This window comes from Jatropha curcas, chromosome 8 (genome assembly GCF_041381405.1).
Source record: "Jatropha curcas cultivar XTBG-Jc1 chromosome 8, XTBG_Jcur_1.0, whole genome shotgun sequence".
Classification (NCBI taxonomy): Eukaryota; Viridiplantae; Streptophyta; class Magnoliopsida; order Malpighiales; family Euphorbiaceae; genus Jatropha; species Jatropha curcas.
The window spans coordinates 6,414,671-6,432,770 of NC_143158.1; the positions used below are offsets into that span (position 1 = coordinate 6,414,671).

Consider the following 18,100-nt stretch of genomic DNA (forward strand, 5'->3'; position numbering starts at 1 on the left):
GAGCAATTGCTAGCAGCGCACGTGGCTTGTTTGAGGATAGCGACGCCAGTGGACCAGTTGGCGAGGATCGACTCGCAGCTGGCTCAGTCGCAGGAAGTGATGGCTAAGTACTCCGTGCTTGGTAACGGTCATGTTGTAGATGAGAAAGAGCTTGATCAGTTTATGGTTAGTTTCCATTTACTTGAAGAACTCTCTATTTTGTAGGCTGTCGTTTCTTCTAATTAAAGTTCTTTTCTTGTTGAGATATGTTTGAAAGAATACAAATTTAAATTTTAGACTAATATTGTGGATGATTGATTGTTCATAAACATGTTCTTTTTGAGTTTTATTATTTGGGATACTTTTTCTTTTAAATAGATTTCTTTTTTATGTTTGCTTTTTTTTTTTTCAAAATTTCGAAGATTAATTGGTGAATTACGTTGATTATTGGGGCTTTAGGTTCAGGTTATTATGGGTATAGAGTAGCAGAAGATAATGTTTTCTTTTCCCTCTTCTTTTTGTAGTCAACTTTTTGTATTTGTATAATACTTCTTAAAATTTTAAGTTAAAACGGATGTGAAACTTTCCTCCACCCTTGCAATTTTTGTTGTTCACTATCTTCTCCATTTTGGAATGAGAGTTAAGAAAAAGCACTCTTGGTTGTCCGTGCTTTGGTGGTTGATGTGAAAAAGCCTATAGGTTCGAAGAGCATACTGGTACTTGGTGACGTGAATCAGAATGTCTTGGTTGTGGCAGCATCATTAGAGGAATCAATTATGCTAGCTTTATTTCACATAAATATTTGAACTTTCGGGGTGCTTTGGAGAATCTCTTTGTTGAAAATATTGTCTTTTTTCCCCACTTCCTACATGGATCAGTCCTTGCTATATGTTATTGAATTTGTTCCTGAATGAAACACAAACTTAAAAGATTCTTCAAAGTACTTCTATTATCATGGATTTCCAAGCGACTCGAATTGCAGTCCTTGCTTAGACTTTTGGTGCTTAATCTTTTGTCCTAAGGGAATTCTATGGTGAATTTGTTTCTAATGAATTTAATCTTATCTTGATGGATTAGAAACGCTTCTATCCTGCAATCTTGAAAACAAAGTTACCATAAAACTTTTGCCTTGAACATTATAACATCTGTTGAGTAAATCATACATGTTGTGGACAACCATGAAAAAAGAATTATTTTCTCAATAATGAAATTTTCAATTATCAATACTTTGAGGATCAGTGCTTTACTGATGATAATAACTTTGTGTCTTATGGGCCTGAATGGCTCAACTTATTTCGTGCAGAACCTGCAAAACATCTCCTCCGTCTTTTCCTTTCTTTTTCTTTTTTCAAAAAGAAGAGTAGATGCTCTCATGAGCTGTAGACGTATATGCAATAAAGTTGCTGATGACAAACCATAATACCAAATCAACTATACACAACTAGTATGCTTTTACATATAATAAAGGCAGTTCCTTGTCAAATAATGAATGCTTCCCAGAATACCTAGGTTTTGGGACTGGTTTTGGTATTGATTCCTCCTCAATCATTTATGTGAAAAGTCATTAAAGTGGTTTTTGGAAGGGTGATTGTCTCTCAAATAATTTGAGAATAGAATCTGTCTCATAAAATGTTATCTTTAACAAAGCTTTGCCTTCACGTTTCTTCCAAAGAGTGTTCCTAAACTATAGGAAGTTGACTAAATGATTTGACATTCACCAATGCCGTGTGTACATTATGACCAGTGAATTCAAAATAATTAAAGTTTTAGATTTTTTCTCTTTGATCAACATTAAACAAAGTCTTGTCTCTGTGTATCAAACTGGATTGATAAAAATGAAACATCTCAATCCTTACTTGTACAAACACTGATTTTACTGTGGGGCAGGTTTAGGTCCTCCAGGCCCAGTTAACACAGACCTGCCTGTGGAGCAAGGGATGCAACCAACCCATCAAAATATAATTTTTCCCCTTGGAACTGAAAATAGAAAGAAGAAAAAAGGAGGAGGTATAAATGGATAAATTCTGTTTATTGGAAAACCTGATTCATCTTCTCCTGCTCCATTTTGGTTTCTATCCTCCCAATTTTGACATATAGAAGACTTTAATTTGCACTTTAAGTATACATGGGAAAAAAATTGCATTCTAAGTTGATTTCTTTCTAAACTAGGTTTGTTTGGAACACAACTTCAAGGTCAAGGTTACACTATAGTTATGTAGGAATACATTTATTTCAATGTTAGGTGGCAATGCATTTTCTTAATATTATTTTAGTGTCATATGGTTAACTCTGTTTCCTGCTTTTGCACTGGAGTAATTAAAAGATTAAGCACAAGAATAATAAAATATATAATTTGAAGCTCCTGGTTCCCTCTCTTAAATAAAGACCTTGTTAATGATAAAAAATCTACCTATCCACTTTGTAGTCATGGCACCAAGTCATAAGTATAATGGTAACTCATGCTGGGGTGGGCTGATTTGTTTCTTGAACAAGTCACCTAATAAGATGAGCTTGTCCAATTTCTGTCTCGGTGGCCTGGAGAAGTCACCCAGCAAGGTTTGTCCAGCCCTGATTACAACTCTTGCTAGCAGTGAATATAGCAAATAAGTTCATTTGACTTTAGTGATTATGATAATAATATTTTACTTTTGTTGCATTTATTTGGATGATTGTTGCTTAATTATAAATAAATCAAAAGGTGTAGTTAAGCTATTGAAAAATTAACGGTACCATAATAGATCACATGAACACATGTTACATATGTTTATATTTGTCAAAGCAATAATTCCTGTATAGTAATCCTCGTCCAGTTCAGCATAAATTAATGGACTTATATGATGATGAAGTTGAATATGTCTTTCTGCGGATGAAGTAGCATAGGAAATTTTCTGCGTGAGTGACTTGGTTTGCTGCATGGTATATATTTGCATGATATAACTGTACAGGTTTGCTACATTCAATGATATTTACGAATTCGCATGATGTAATAAATTATGTCCTTTTCTGCTTGCTTGTAAATCAACTGCTTTTACGTCAGCTTTTTGTTTGTTTTATCTGAATATCCGTTTTTACCCCTTTCACCTTTTTTTTTTTGTTCTCTCTGATGTAGACACATTATGTCATATTACTCTGTTCATTTAAAGACCAATTGCAACAACACGTCCGAGTTCATGCTATGGAGGCAGTAATGGCTTGCTGGGAGCTCGAGCAATCTCTGCAAAGCTTGACAGGTAAATTCACTTACCCTCTTTGAAAACAGAAACAACAGATAAGACACAAGTGTTCTTCGCTAGATATTGGAAAGAAAACTATTTATTTGTATGTTGTGGAATCATACTGTTTCTCTGGTTGACCTATTTTCTCTTCTTTATGCTCATAGCCAGTTTGCACGAATATTCAGACATTGCAAGTTTTCTTGCTGCTGTCTTTCATCATTGCCAATGTTCTTGATCCCTGCTGTTTAACCAATTATTTTACAAATTTTAGATTTTTTCTTGAAGGTTATGGATTTAAGCCATGAAAACACCTTCTCTACAAAAAAATAGGAGGAAGGTTCCATACATCAACCCTTCCTAGAGCCCACACATGTTGGATGCATTGTGCACTGGTCACCTTTCTTTTTTATTTATATTGAAAAGCGTTTCAAATTTCACCTGGCATTGTTTGAATATGCTTTGAGGTTTTTTTCTAATAGTAATACTAAAGTTTTAGTAGAGATGAAGAGGTGGAGACAAGGATCAGGTGTTTGAAATCATCATATATAAATTCCATAGGAAGTCTCAAAGTGCCCGTTCCAAAAAATTTAAGGATGTTACCAAGTGGTTACTTAGTTGGGTGTAGGGTGCTTTCTGCTTTGTTTATGGGTTATGGGTTTTGGGACGATACAGTTATTTAAAATATTGGATATAGGGAGAGGAAGGAATACAATTTTTTAGCAATTAATGGCAGAAAAGTGGTAACGAGGAGTAATTGAGCCGAGGTGAAATGTTGTTTTGATATCTAAAGAACATGATGTAGTCAAAGGTAATAAAGGATACAACAAAGGTTAATGGGTCAATTTTTATTAGCATAACTTGAATCTTGGCTTTTCTTTTGTGATGCAGAGAAATAACTCTGATCCTAATTTAGGTTAGATTTGCTCTTGAAGAGAGGACAAAGAAAGCATCAACCAAATAGGCTGAAGCCTCCGGTACACAACTAGGAAATAGACCAAAAAAAAGAAAAAAAGAAATAGACCAAAAAAAAGAAAAAAAGAAAAAACTGAACATCGCAAATCCTAAATCTGAAATCTGCTTTAAAACTAAACATTGAAGTCCCATTTATAAAAATATAATCTAACTAGAGTAAGGTCTTAATCATAACTTAATAGAATAAGGTCTTAAATATAAATCCTACTAGAATAACATTAAATCCTAGCAATTAGTAGAACTTGACTCTAAATAAGGTCTCACTTAATTAGAACACAATTAACTTAGTTTGGAACTGCTACACTACTATGCCAGCAATTTACTGCAGTAATGGGAAACATTAACTTTGTAAATTCTTAAAATTTGATATTCTTCTTGCATCATTTGGCATTTGAGGGCTTCTGGAAAGTTTAAAGGCTTTTTATTCTTCACTTAGGTTTCGTTGCTCTTGATTTTTATATTGATCTAGGATTCAGGGGTAGCATCCCTTCGATTCCCTGAATAAAATTTTATTTATGCTTAAAGATGTCTACATCTATGAATTTCTTCTTCGTTCTTCAGTCTATTTTTGAATTGTCTGTTTTCAACATTCATGTTTGTTTACCATGATAAGCTTCAAACACACTTAATTGACCCCATCATACCCAAATGTGCGTCACTTTCTCATAAAGGGGGAGGAACACAGTTTAACTTTAATCCACACAGGCAGCCATCTCAAATTCTCTGCCCCATTATCAACTTTTCTTTATTTGATGAAAAGCTTGGTTAAATTCTTATGGAATTCTCAGCTCTGTAACTCAACTGATATATGCCATCACTTACAGCTGCATTATCACTCACCTTGTTTACATTGTTGAATGAAGAATCCAGCGTTCCATTGAAGAATAAAACTGATGCATTCAAATTTAAGATCTTTTTGTTTTTCTTTTTGCAAATACTTTACTGGTTACTTTTGCTATTGGTGCCATGTTATCCCTGTTCATTGGTGGTTGCAGCATGTTTATGACAGGTTACATTCAATTTGCAGCTTAATAAATAAATTTCTCAGGGTTGAAACAGTTTATTCTTATTCATGGAATTCTTGAATTTCAAGGATGATAATTTCTTGATACCGTAGTGTCCTGTACACACATTCAACCTCTTTGTTGAAAACCTTCATTGACCATATGGGAATCTTGATTTAGTGGACTTCTTTTATTTGACCTTTGCATTATCATTTACATCGACAGTGGGATTTTTTTTTTTTTGAATGTGATACCATGGTGAGTAGGATCCACGGGTCCTACTGGCTCTCTTTTCTTCTATCTAAAAGTAATTTTTCCCTTAATCCTTCAAATGAGATGCACACTTCCAATTGGTTCTCTTCCCTTTTTCATCATCAAAATTTCTTGGTAGAACTTTGATCTTTGGAGCTGGCAAGCCTCACAATGCATGCACAATGCATGCTGTAGAAAGTTGCCTGCTGATAGTAACTGATAAACTTGTTGAAGATCTTATGCTCTTCTCCCTTTTCCCTTTTTTTGATAATATGATTAGAGTAGCTAAGCTTCAAAATTAATCATGATTTATGGCAGGTGCATCATTGGCTGAAGGCACAGGTGCAACAATGTCTGACGATGATGATGACCAGGCAGATAGTGACACAAACTTGTATGATGGAAGTCTGGATGGATCAGACTGCATGGGATTTGGTCCTCTTGTGCCTACAGAAACTGAAAGATCATTGATGGAGCATGTAAGAAAAGAATTAAAGCATGAACTCAAACAGGTAAAAATGAATAATGTTTAAAGGTTATATTCCTTTCCAAAAATGTTGCTCTGCTATAAACAGCCTTCTGTTGTTTAGGGTTACAAAGAGAAGATAGTGGACATTAGAGAGGAAATTCTACGTAAGAGAAGGGCCGGAAAACTGCCAGGAGATACCACCTCCCTCTTAAAAGCTTGGTGGCAATCGCATTCCAAGTGGCCATATCCAACAGTAAGTATGATGTGATGTCTTCAGCGTTAAGGCATGTTTGGTTCAATTTGAAAATGGATATCTAAATCCAAAGAATCCTGTTTCGGTTTATTTTCTAAATGACCAAATAGAATTTATCGCTTTTATTAAGATTTATAGTAAAAAATAAATATAATTTTATATAAATTCGGATTATTTAAACAGGTAATTTATGGGGAAAAAAAAGATTCCCCATAGACCAAACTACCAAATACAATCTTATTGTAATAATTGCATTCCATTCCAACCTAGAGCAAAGTAAATGTGACTTAGTGGCTTGACCATATATATATATTTTATCAGTAATTCGTCAAAAATCTTCTTTGCTTCTATTTATTTTAGGAGGAAGACAAAGCAAGATTGGTGCAAGAAACAGGCTTGCAGCTAAAGCAGATAAATAATTGGTTCATAAACCAAAGGAAAAGGAATTGGCATAGCAACTCTTCAGGAGCAACTTTGAAGAGCAAGCGCAAGAAGTAAGATGATTATTATGTGACATCTCAGTTTTTCAAAAGCACTTCCTTCTTGGACATTTTACCAATTCTAACTGAGTAGACAAGCAATGCAGGTGAAAAACAGTGACAAGAGCTTCACTTAAATGAAAAAGAGTCTGTCAGAAGACTCCTTATCGATTTTCTTTACCTGGAGAGGTTCATCATCGGAGCATCAAAGAGCTTTAGAGACCACTGCAGTGAGAAAAATTGTTGTATAAGAAGAATAGATTAAAAGTTATGTTTGGTATTCCTCATTTGATCATACAGGAAATTTTAAGCTTCATAGAAGAGGCTGCTATTCATTAGCTAAAGATGGATTAAACTCACTCACCTATCTAGTTGACAGGTTATATAGTTGAAGATGTAGTGATGATTATGATGCATATATATGTCATAGTTTTTAAACTGTAAGCATATCAGATTGTTGAGATAGCTGCTTCTTGTGCCATGGGCCTGTAATTTTGCAATATTTGGTTTCTGCTTCTATATATGTGATGAGAATGATTTTAAGCTATTGTTTTATATGTAATTGTGTCTGTTTTATACTCTGCACTGTTTGGTATCTGCTTTTTGCATGCCCAATGGTAAGTTGGGAGGAGCTTTGTTGGCCAACTACATAAATTTCTACTTGCAACACTTTTTCATACTAATAACAATAGTGTGTAATTTTATAATGAATTTTGTTTGATTGTAATAAAATATTTACTTATCTTAACTCTATATTGGTAAATAAATTTCAAATTTTAAATAGCTTTCTTTAAATTCCAATAAATAAAATGACAAATAGTAAACTCATGTATGTTATTTGAATACCTAATATTTTTGTCAATTTGTTCCTTAAACTCTATCCAAAACACATCTTTGAATAAAAGGATTCTTCATAGTACTATTATTAATCAAGAACACATCTTTGAACAAAAAGCATTCTTCGCAGTACTATTATTAAAAAAAGGTCTAACCTGAGAGTAGTTCATCTTTTATTTTGATTTGAATTTTCAAACTATTTGGTCTGACATTTTACTACTTTGAAAACAACTGCAAACTGACTGCTTTGTGTGCCTCACCCCAAAATTCAAAAAATAAAATAAATAATAACAAAAATAATAATCTCATTATATTCTATAATTTCATAGGAAATATAATGGAAAATAGAGAGAAAATTGAAAATTGCATATGCTTTATCTATATATGGTCACAAAATCCCTTTTCACACTGGGATAATGAAATAAATGAAGAATTTAATTAAACATGAATGACACCACACAAAATTCAAAAATAATCACAGCCCATTTTGACGTTTTTCATTTACAGTAGTAAACCTAGAAGAGAAAGCAGGAAGAAGCAAACCATCTTCTTCTCTTCTATCTGCACCACCATCATCGAAGTTAAGAGCATAGCTTTGCGGGTCATATTGAAACTGACTATTATTATTATGATGATGATTATTCTTCTGTTTGTTGAAATACAGGCTAATTTTTCTAATGAAAGTCTTCCACTTTGGGCCTGCTACTACCTCTGAAACCTCCTTCACCTTCTTGAATTTCCTGAAGCAGAAGACTCGAAAGCAATTGCACCCACTTGATGAAGATGCTTCTTCTTCGTAATCATATTCGTAGCCTTCGTCCTCATGCTCTATTATTGGTGAGTATGGGGTGGCCATTAGAAACAGAGAGAGAGAGAGAGAGAGAGAGAGAGAGAGAGAGAGAAACAGAGAAAGATGAGAATATACGATTTAATTGCAGAAAACAAGAGAGGCCAGTCTGTCTTAATATGGAGAAGAAACCATTAGCATACGAAGTTGAACAGAAATAGGAGAGACGAAATATCCAAGAAAGGAAAGGAGTTGCTATTTCATTAAAAAGTAGTACAATTGAAGAGGTATGTATTCGTGTGGTGACTTTGCTAAAATGACAAACCAATTATAATGGAGGAACGATTACGTGGCGATGTGATATTGGGTTGTGTTGAAAATTTTATGACCAGTTTTGGAAATTGATCGAGAAAGACCAAGTGAAATACCGTATTGGTGCATTGGTAGGATGCGTAGGATTCTTGACCAGTTCACTAAAAATTAGCCAGCGAAAGTTGGAAATAGCAGTTGACATCTACGCGGTATCTTAAACGAACCTACTACGCGCGAGCTTGCTTAACCAGCGCCCTTGCAGCTTCAAGATTCATCAAAAAAAATTTTTTAAGGCATTATTAAAGTGGAATTGATTTTATTTTTTTATAAATAAATTTTTATTAATATTTTGACTATGATAGAATTTTATAAACAATTTATTTTATTAAAATTTCAGTGTAAAATGACACTTTAAATTGAATAGTAATTCAAGTCAAAGTAAGATTATTGATTTAAATCGAAAACTTTGAACTATCTTTTATACAAATACAAAGAAAAGTAAGTAAGGGAATAGTAAATAAAGGTAAACTTATATAATCTACAAAATCTATCTAATTGAAAAAATTTTATACTAGTATTTTTTTTTTTTCCCTTTTTTGAAAAAGAACACAAATATTGCATTAACTTGATGCAAAATATTCCAACAAACACCGCGGGATTGAATCCCAAATTTGAAAGCTAGCATGACAGCAAGATGCTCGAGCGACCGAGCAAGCAAGGGTAAGAGCACTGCTTCCAAAGAAATTGATTTATAATTTTGATTGCTTAACTAAAGAATTTTTAGATTTCAAATTCAAACATAATTGAGAGGTAAATTAACCCTAAAAAGAGAAAAAGAAAAGGAACCAACCCAGCATAACTATATTTAGTTGGTGAAGGTAGTATATAACGCAGCATGTGAGCACTGGATCGTGACCAAAATCAAAAGATTATAAAGAGAGAGTTAAAAGGATTGGTTCAAGACAGTTGAACATATTTCCTTATTAATAGACCAAAACATTCAAGTGTTAAAATATTAATCACAAGAAGACGACAAATAGCCAAAATTGCATACAAAACAAAGGTAATTACCCTATCCACTTCACAAATCACGTAAAGTCTATATAAACCCAAGAACAGAACAAATATTAAACAAAGATAGAACCTAATTCTTCACAAATTCTATGAACTGGGATTCCTATTTTAAAACATTGGGAAATAAATAAAAAAATTAAAAAATTAAAGGCTCTTCCCTGTACTACATTTTTAGCATAAAAACAAGTCTTTTTATAGCCCAGATAAGCGCACATGGCGAGAATAGACAAGACAAAAGGCTAAACTTGCCTGGAATCAACTTTGAACCTGAGGCTGTGTTGAAGGGAGTTGCTGTGTTGAGTTTTGTCCCTTGGGAGGAATTTTTGTGGCCATTGCACGTAACGCATTTGCAATTTCAGTGAAATTTGGTCTCTCTGATGGCTCGGATGACCAGCATCTTTCCATTAATGATCTCCATTCTGGGTCGCAAGATTCAGGCACTGGTGGACGCAATGTGTTGCTCACAATACCGCCTGAAGTGCATTTAGAAGCAATAATAAGTTGAGAATAGATCCATGTTACTAGTGAAAATTAGAAACTCCATAATTTTCAGTGCAAGTAGAAGTGTTACCTATAATAGCCCCGTAGTGCAAGTCTGCATATGGCTCTTCTCCAGTTAGAAGTTCCCACAGCACAACACCAAATGAGAACACATCAACCTAATTAAACATAAGATCAAGAAAGCATAAGCTGGTTAAGTGAGAGAAGAAATACTTCAACTTTTGAATAGTGTAAGAAAATAACAAATATAAAAAAAATATATGTTTATACCTTCTCAGAAACAAGACTACTGCTGCCATTAAGAAGTTCTGGTGCCATCCATGGAAGTGTTCCCCGAACACCACCTGAGATAAGTGTTTGACGTTTCACCTTGGACAAGCCCAAATCACCAACCTGGAGCAAAATTAGAACTGAGAATGGGGATTGTTTGAGATATTGACTCTGCATTTACCAACTATAGAAGCAAAAATAAAAAGCATTGTCCCCTTCTCACACCATCAAAAAACACTTCCTAAGGAGTGGGGGAAGGAAGTGCCTTTTGTTGAGGGGTTGGGTAGGGATGAGCATATGTGCGATGACCCAGAACTTACTTAAAATGGAATCCTCAACCTTCAATCTAAAAGTCAGAGTCTAACCAACCTACCTACCCACCCCCTGCAGATCATAACACAGCATAATTTATACGTGGTGCATTTTTGGAAATGGAGATTTGTTGCCCACAGGAGATGCCAACTATAACAATTTTTCATAAAAAATGGGATTCTGTTAGGACTTCTACTAATGTCAAAAGCACAAGTTTCTTGAAATTAAGAACCAATGATGTAAATAATAACCTCATAAACCACCAAATATAAAGACATAATGCAATAACCTGGCCAAAATATAGAAAGAAATCAAAAGACAGAGGGAAACTGATACCCATTAATGACAACAGAATAAATAATTGAGAAAGAAATCCACTATGAACATTCAGTTTTAAAACATTTGTTGCGGTGCATTAGAGTAAACCAATAAATCAGAGATCACCAGAAAAAACTCCCTTTCTTTAGCTCTGGTCACTAACCTTGCATATTGGGCGGTGAGGATCTCGAAGATTGACAAGTAAATTGTCACTCTTCAAATCGAAGTGTACTATGTTCTTTCCATGCAAATATTCCATCCCAAAAGCCACATCCATTGCAATCAGGAGACGCTTACGCTTGTCAAGGCTCCTAATAACAACCATGTATGCAAAAAAAATTAAATCCCATAGAAAATCAAGCATTGATATAAATGGTAACTGATACAGAAATGAAATAAGAGACATAAACTGAAAAAGAACACACCTCTCATTCTTCTGCAAAGCATTTCTTAAAGAACCATTAACCATGTATTCTGTAACAGTTGCCACAGAACGTCCAGGACCATCAAGCACAACACCATAGAAAGCAACCACATTTGGATGGTGCAGGTCTGCAAGTTTAATTGCCTCATTCCAGAAATCTTCTATCTGATTTTATGCAAATAGTAAAACCAAGAAAACTTAATAACAGAGCAAATCCCAGAAAAGGAATAATACAAGGAACAAACACAAACCATTCGATCTTGTTCAGAAGGTTTCCCAGCAAAACACCTATCATTGATCCGTTTAATTGCAACATCACTACCCCTCCACTTCCCATGATACACAGTTCCAAAGGTGCCAGAACCCAATTCTTGCAGCTCTTCAAGGTCACTATTTTTTATAATCTGGCAACAAATAAACAAATGTGTAATACATATATACACATTCCCTAACATAGAGGGCCACAACTATATAACCACAAAAAATCAAATACCTGTAAGCGACCAATGCCTTCTGATACTGGAAATCCAATACTCACCTTTTCTGGCAGTTTACTTTTCATATCCTGAATTAATCGTGTAAAAGAAAGGACAGTTAAAGTTCCATTAAGCACTTGTTAAACAAATAATGGCATCAAGTCACCAACAAGGAAAATACAAAATAAATATGTGCACACGGAGACATCCAAAGCAAAAAGGATTGAGCACCTCAAATTTAGCTTTGTGATGCATTTCCGCATCTTTAACAGAAACTTCCTTGTCTTGACAAGCTGATTCATGTTTTTCAACCAATGAGTCAGTACTAACATTAACTGACTGAAAGACAGATGCAACAACATCCTCAGCTACAGCCTGAAGTTCTTGCTTGATGAGTTCCTCTGTTGAAACTTTAATAGTAAATTCCAAGCACCAATAAAGAAGTAACACAAGAGACGATTTAGTTCCACATATACAGACAAATATAACCATGAAAAGCAACAACTTTCTGACCTTGAAATGATTGATCTTGTTCACTTTTTGCATTGATCAGTGTCTCGGAAACTCCATCCCCCAACAGCCTCCCTGCAACTAGTTCTCCAGCATTACTCAAATAGTTCTCACTGAAAGGATCCTTAGTATCAAAGGTTTCTTTCTTTGTAAGAATTTTGTTGGGTCTAGGAGGAGGAAGATGAGCATCATGCCTTAGACTCCAAGGATCCTGGCTACTGAAAAGGGAATTTGGAGAATCATGAACATCTACAAGTCTACTAGATGATGACAAGGAAGATGGCATATTAGGCGAGTAGGCTGTCTCAGCACCTAGGAATGTAGGGTTTCCATAACTAATCTCATCAGAATCCAGGAGATTAATTCCAATATTAGATTGTGGATATGGTCCTTGATTACCCAGAATGGACGGTTGTGCAACTTCATATGATTCCATCAGTCGAGAATTATACAAATATGAAGCTTCTGTAGAAACAGGCAGCACTTTAGGCTGCTTGATATGATTTGAGTCGAGAACCACCTGAGGTTTGTGTAAGGTGTTATCCAGAATTGCATCCCTTCCAGTCATTTCTAGTGGGCATGCCCGGAGATTTTCCATCATCCCCTCAATTGGGCTCAGCTGGTCATTGGATACATTAGCGTCAACAATATTTTCTTTGGAAACATTAAGAGGTAGTTTGCCAGAGTAATCTACTGGGGATTCATGAGCCATGCGTTCTGTACCTTGAATTGCACCAGCAAAATGAGGGGAATCGCTGTTGATAGGCTTGTTAAATAACGCCTCCTCGTTCACCCGATATTGGCCTATAACTAGATGCTGCTGTCTAGATTCTTCCTGGTGAGGTTGAGTAACTGCACCGGTGAAACCAGGCACTGAATTGTCACTTTTCTGCATAGCACTTCTCTCATCTTCATGCAGTGACTCAAGATTTTGACAGAAAATAGCCGGCTCTGATTGCTTCAATCCAATCTGATGATCAACATGGCTAGGGACAGACGGTCGAGCCCCAACAGTCTGTTCAACAATGCCATCACCCAAACCTCCCATACCCCGGTTAAAAGTCTGAACTTTCGTAGCATCCCCTAAATGGAGACTAAGATGTACCGAGTTTGAATCCGATAAAGGGCTTACACCACTCTCTCTTTGGTCATGTGCCAAAGGATCCGAATGAGCATGAGGCAAAGCTTTTTGACACATAAAGCAGTCATCCAATCTTTGAATTTTCTCAGGAAAAATTACATGTTGATGAGGCATTGATCCATCAGAGAAGACAACATGCTCTGTCTGCGGAATTGGATGCCACGTATAACCTCCTCCAACAATTGGAGTCGAAAATTGGCTTTGATAAGCACTATAGCTTGGGTCGAGAGGAAGCTGAACAATCCTTGAGCCAAATGAATTTTCATCAGAATAGTGCTCCAAATGATTTTGTTGAGGTTGCACTAATGGTTGAACCATAGTTGGCCTCATAGCAACATGGGAAGGGGAAGATGCTGGTGCCATTGTCATATGTACTGTAGGAATAAACTGATGAGGGGCAACACCTGAATTACTGTCAGGTATCTGCTGTTGATTGAATCGTATCTGAGCATTTGGAAATCTCATCTGGGTAGGAAGATGCATATTTGTAACTTCCTGACGATCCACATATGCCTGCAGGTGAGGTGCAGACAGCGGAATGCCCATTCCGGCTTGCTGGAAATCATATCCCACTTGCTGTTGTGACACAGTAACAGGTACAGACCGCTCAAATTCAATCTCAGGCTGTGAAGATAAATTTTGGGGAGGAACAGATTTTACCATAGGAATGCCCGAAGACACAGTAGATACAGGATTAGGTTCCACAGGCAGAAATTTTGGATTAGAGTCCTGAGGAGTTGGTGCCCCACTCACATCCACTTGACCAGGACCTAAGCTATCAACTGCCTCAGTAACGCTAAAATCAGAGTTCTGAGTTGAAGTTGCACTTGTTATACTCCCCTTCCTAGCAATACCACCAAAACCACCTTCCATACCGTTTATTGCATCAACATATCTTTGTCCACTGTCATGTAAATCCCCAAATTGCACCATGCCAGATGAATCAAGCTCCATAGCAGAAAACAAAAACACCCTTAATTTAGCTGACCCATCAGAAGATCTCTCAGCCAACTTCTCATACTCATCCATCATATTATCAAGATCATCAGGACAAGAAACTGATACCAGTGCATCAAGATCCTCATCAGGAAGCTGGTATTTGATAACTGCAGGTTGGCCGTAAGTATCCACCATTTTCTGCACCAGCTCATTAAAGCTCACATCTCTTCTCAAACTAATGATCCTCGTTTGCCCTCCAACATATCTTAACGTACCATCGCTAGGTCTAGGCAAAATCTTTCCCCCAAAACTACACAAAAACTTGACTTTCTTCCCTGAAACTGAATCATCCCCACCCTCTTCGCTTGCATGATCAACTGCACTGCCACTACCACTAGCACTACCACGGCTCCCCAAGTTGGAATTATAACCACATCCAGGACTTGTCAACTCATTGCTCCCATTCAAATTAACCCGATTTCCCAAATGATTAACATTACCCAACCCAGTTGCCAAATCATTACCAGCTCGATCAACAGCATTACTAACCACCCTATTCCCCAAATTGGGATTATAACCAAACCCTACACCAGCAGGACCATTCACGCCCACATTTACACTACCAATCGGCAATGGTATGCGTTGGGCCCACGGAGGCACGCCTGGGACAGGGTTAGCATATCCTAGACCAATAAAACCAGCATCAGATACCGTTGCTGGGTAATAAACGGGTACAGAGCCATCTGGATTTGCAAAAATTTCTGGGTTTCTGATAGTGTTCGCAGCTGTGGTTGTTGCCATAGTAGGTACACTAGTGGTAGAAGCAGTCGCCGCAATGCGGGGCTCTTCGGATAAGTTTCTGGCAACGTGTATTTGCCTTAGATCTTTTGACATGTAGTTCTGATCAAACGCCATATATACAATTATAACTGGGAAATGAATTAAAATCTAAAGAAAAAAAAAACTAGGGTTTTGCGGGTTCTATTCTATGCATTTTCTAGTTTCAAAAACTAGAATAAACCCACAAAAATTCATATAAAAAATACGACGCTCCAAAACTCAAATAGATTTCAAAGAGATAAAAGGAGGAGAAACAAATACCAGATTTGCACGGTGACTATATTAATAGATAAGAAAAGAAATAAGAACACAACAGAGACACACAGACTAGTAACCGAGTCGGTGCAGGGTAAGCTTGAATTTGGGAGGTTTTGGACCTTCGGTGAATCTCTTTCTCACTCCTCCTTTTGTCTCTCTGAATCTTTAAAATCTTAAAATCAGAAAAAGATCATTTTTTTTTTAAGGATTTGGAATTATTTGGTGGGTTTTTCATTAATTTTAATTTTATTTAATGTTTATACATGCGAAATTAAAATTTAGATATGCTGTACTGAAAATTGGGACAGAGGAGAAAAGAAGAGAAGACTGGTCGTTTTGCTTATGTTTTTTATTTAATTTCTTATGCTTTAAGGAAGGAGATTGAACAAGAGAAAAGGGGTTAAGACACGTGGACTGTTTCATGCAAATTTCTTGTCAAAATTGCTTTTTTATGCATTTGATAGTGGAAATTCGAAAATGACAAGATTGTGTGAGGGAGACATGAGAGAGTCATTAAAGATAGATAGAGATAAAAGGAAAATCCCCACTCAAATTCTTCATTTCCCTACAAGAAAAGAATTCAATATTTAAATCTTAATGACTTGATTAATTCTTATTTTGGTTTAATTCGACAAGTGGTATTAGAAATGATCTTTCTTTATATATATATATATATAAAACATATTGAAAATTAATATATTAGTGTTAGGAATTTCAACTTTTAAGGGTTCATTTATAAATTTCAATTTTTAATTATCACTACTATTTTAATTAATATATTTGATAAAATAATCTGAAATAAAATTTAAGAATTTAAATATGAGAAATTGTTGTGTAAGTTCATATTCTAACTCTCTATTTATTTAGTATCATTTTTATGAATTTTAAAAAAAATTTCTTTATTAATCTATATTTAAATTGGATCATTCGAGGTATTTTTAAGAAATTTATTATAACTAATAGCTATATATAGATAATAATAACTTATTTTTTCTTTTTTAAGAAAAACATGGTGGAAGTCATGAAACCTGTGAGAGGAACTATCTAATAAATGAAAACACAAACTAATGGATGAAGCATACTCAAAACTATTTATAATTAATAGATATAAAGATAATTTTAAAAAAGATATATACTTATAATTATCACTATCTATATTTATCTGTGACGGAGTCACATAAAAATGTTTAAGGGGAAAATAAAATCTTCACAAATTTAGAAATGCCAAATCAAAAAAGAAATGTAATATTAAAAAGAAAATGGAGAGGAGCTCACATGCCTCACCAACCACCACCAATATCTGTATGTCCATATAAATTTTATGTATTAAAGCTGTAAAAAAAGAAATTTCACTCATTTTACTTAGTATTTTATTTATTTATACATTTATTTATTGATTTTTATATAATTTTCAAAGTAAAATACATATTAATTGATAAGGTTACGTATACATCAAACCAATTACAAAAATATTTTGATTTAAACAATAATATTTTTACCAATACATTAGAAAAAAAGATAAAATAGTAACATTTAAAAAAAATATTTTTTTTGAGTGGCTTCGCATACGCTAATGTAGGCAAGAAATTTTCCAATTTAAAATATCGCAATTGATTTGGCAGATTTCCAATATATAAACCTAAAAACACACTAATAAAGAAATAAAAGTTACTGTTTTGGTAATATTTTAAGAATATGCATTTCAAAAGAAGATTTGCTTGTATTATGATATGTATTGTTTAACTATGTATAGGTGAATAGTGGTTGAGTGTTTTTTTTTTCAGTTATCTATTAGGAAGACAGTTGGTAGTTGTAATTACTTTTAGGTAGGTTCGCGAGTTAGTGGATTAGTGCTTGAACTTGAACTTTCTAATACTACAGTTAATTATGGATAATACTACAATTACTTTAATTGGCAATTAATCAGCCGACAGTCTATAGTCACAAAAGCAAGAAAGCTAAGCAAAGTTGGATAAAGTGCACACAATTGTTAAGATTTAATTACAGTAATTAGTGCTTGACTTTGTTGATACACAAGTGCTTAATACGCGTAGAAGGAAGTAAAAAACTAATTCTTTTATTATTATTATTTTATTAGGAGTGGAGCTATCGTGATTTTTTTGAAAGGATTTTATCTGAATATTAACAAAAAAAAAAAACAACTATGATCTAATAATCAAAATCAAAGTAAGAATTTTTATTTTAATTTTTAATAATTGACGTGATCTAAGCCGTTGGTTGTTGCCTTCACCAAATAAACCTTTGTTCCCTATTATAGTGGTTGTTCTCTAGCAGTTATTGATAATATTATATTCTTCCTTTTTTGAAATTTGAATAATGGAGAAAATAATTTTATTATCTTAAATTTTTTACGTGTTGAAATTGAAAAGAGAAAGATGATATTGAAGTAGGTGATAAAAATTTTAGTTTTTGGAGTTTGACTGTAAAACAAAATTCTTTTAATTTTTTGAAAATAAA

The 18,100-nt window shown here is 34.6% G+C and overlaps 3 protein-coding genes across 6 annotated transcripts; 1 reads left to right on the plus strand and 2 right to left on the minus strand.

Moving 5' to 3' along the window:
• LOC105641214 (homeobox protein knotted-1-like 3) lies at positions 1–7,170 on the plus strand (the record flags this gene model as incomplete). 2 transcript variants are annotated; one of them, XM_012225709.4, is given in 6 exon segments in its annotated part: positions 1–165; positions 3,089–3,209; positions 5,741–5,934; positions 6,013–6,144; positions 6,505–6,638; positions 6,718–7,170. In XM_012225709.4, coding segments are annotated over 6 exon segments (690 nt in total). In that variant the 3' UTR covers positions 6,761–7,170.
• Positions 7,171–7,816: 646 nt separating this feature from the next.
• LOC105641315 (uncharacterized) lies at positions 7,817–8,474 on the minus strand. The gene has a single exon (XM_012225837.2). The coding sequence runs from the start codon at positions 8,314–8,316 to the stop codon at positions 7,936–7,938; it is 381 nt and encodes a 126-aa protein (XP_012081227.1). The 5' UTR covers positions 8,317–8,474; the 3' UTR covers positions 7,817–7,935.
• Positions 8,475–9,511: 1,037 nt separating this feature from the next.
• Positions 9,512–15,960, minus strand: LOC105641215 (kinase superfamily with octicosapeptide/Phox/Bem1p domain-containing protein). 3 transcript variants are annotated; one of them, XM_012225714.4, is made up of 10 exons: positions 15,626–15,960; positions 12,448–15,424; positions 12,166–12,344; positions 11,952–12,023; positions 11,710–11,862; positions 11,460–11,623; positions 11,198–11,345; positions 10,405–10,527; positions 10,205–10,292; positions 9,512–10,106 (listed from the first exon to the last, which is right to left on the minus strand). In XM_012225714.4, the coding sequence occupies exons 2-10, from the start codon at positions 15,416–15,418 to the stop codon at positions 9,889–9,891; spliced, it is 4,116 nt and encodes a 1,371-aa protein (XP_012081104.1). In that variant the 5' UTR covers positions 15,419–15,424; positions 15,626–15,960; the 3' UTR covers positions 9,512–9,888. The 3 variants fall into 3 exon arrangements, with proteins under 3 accessions (XP_012081104.1, XP_012081103.1, XP_012081102.1); XM_012225713.4 differs by having other exon boundaries at positions 12,166–12,335; positions 12,448–15,960; XM_012225712.4 differs by having other exon boundaries at positions 12,448–15,960.
• Positions 15,961–18,100: the final 2,140 nt, after the last annotated feature.

Bases quoted from the DNA above. Each gene is read 5' to 3' on its own strand.
- LOC105641215 (XM_012225712.4), bottom strand. From the start codon at position 15,439: ATGGCGTTTGATCAGAACTACATGTCAAAAGATCTAAGGCAAATACAC. The intron at 11,863-11,951 runs GTATTTGATTTT...ATTTGTTGCCAG, and splicing joins AAGGCATTGGTCGCTTACAG to ATTATAAAAAATAGTGACCT. The intron at 11,624-11,709 runs GTTTGTGTTTGT...GCATAAAATCAG, and splicing joins CTTCTGAACAAGATCGAATG to ATAGAAGATTTCTGGAATGA.
- LOC105641315 (XM_012225837.2), bottom strand. From the start codon at position 8,316: ATGGCCACCCCATACTCACCAATAATAGAGCATGAGGACGAAGGCTAC.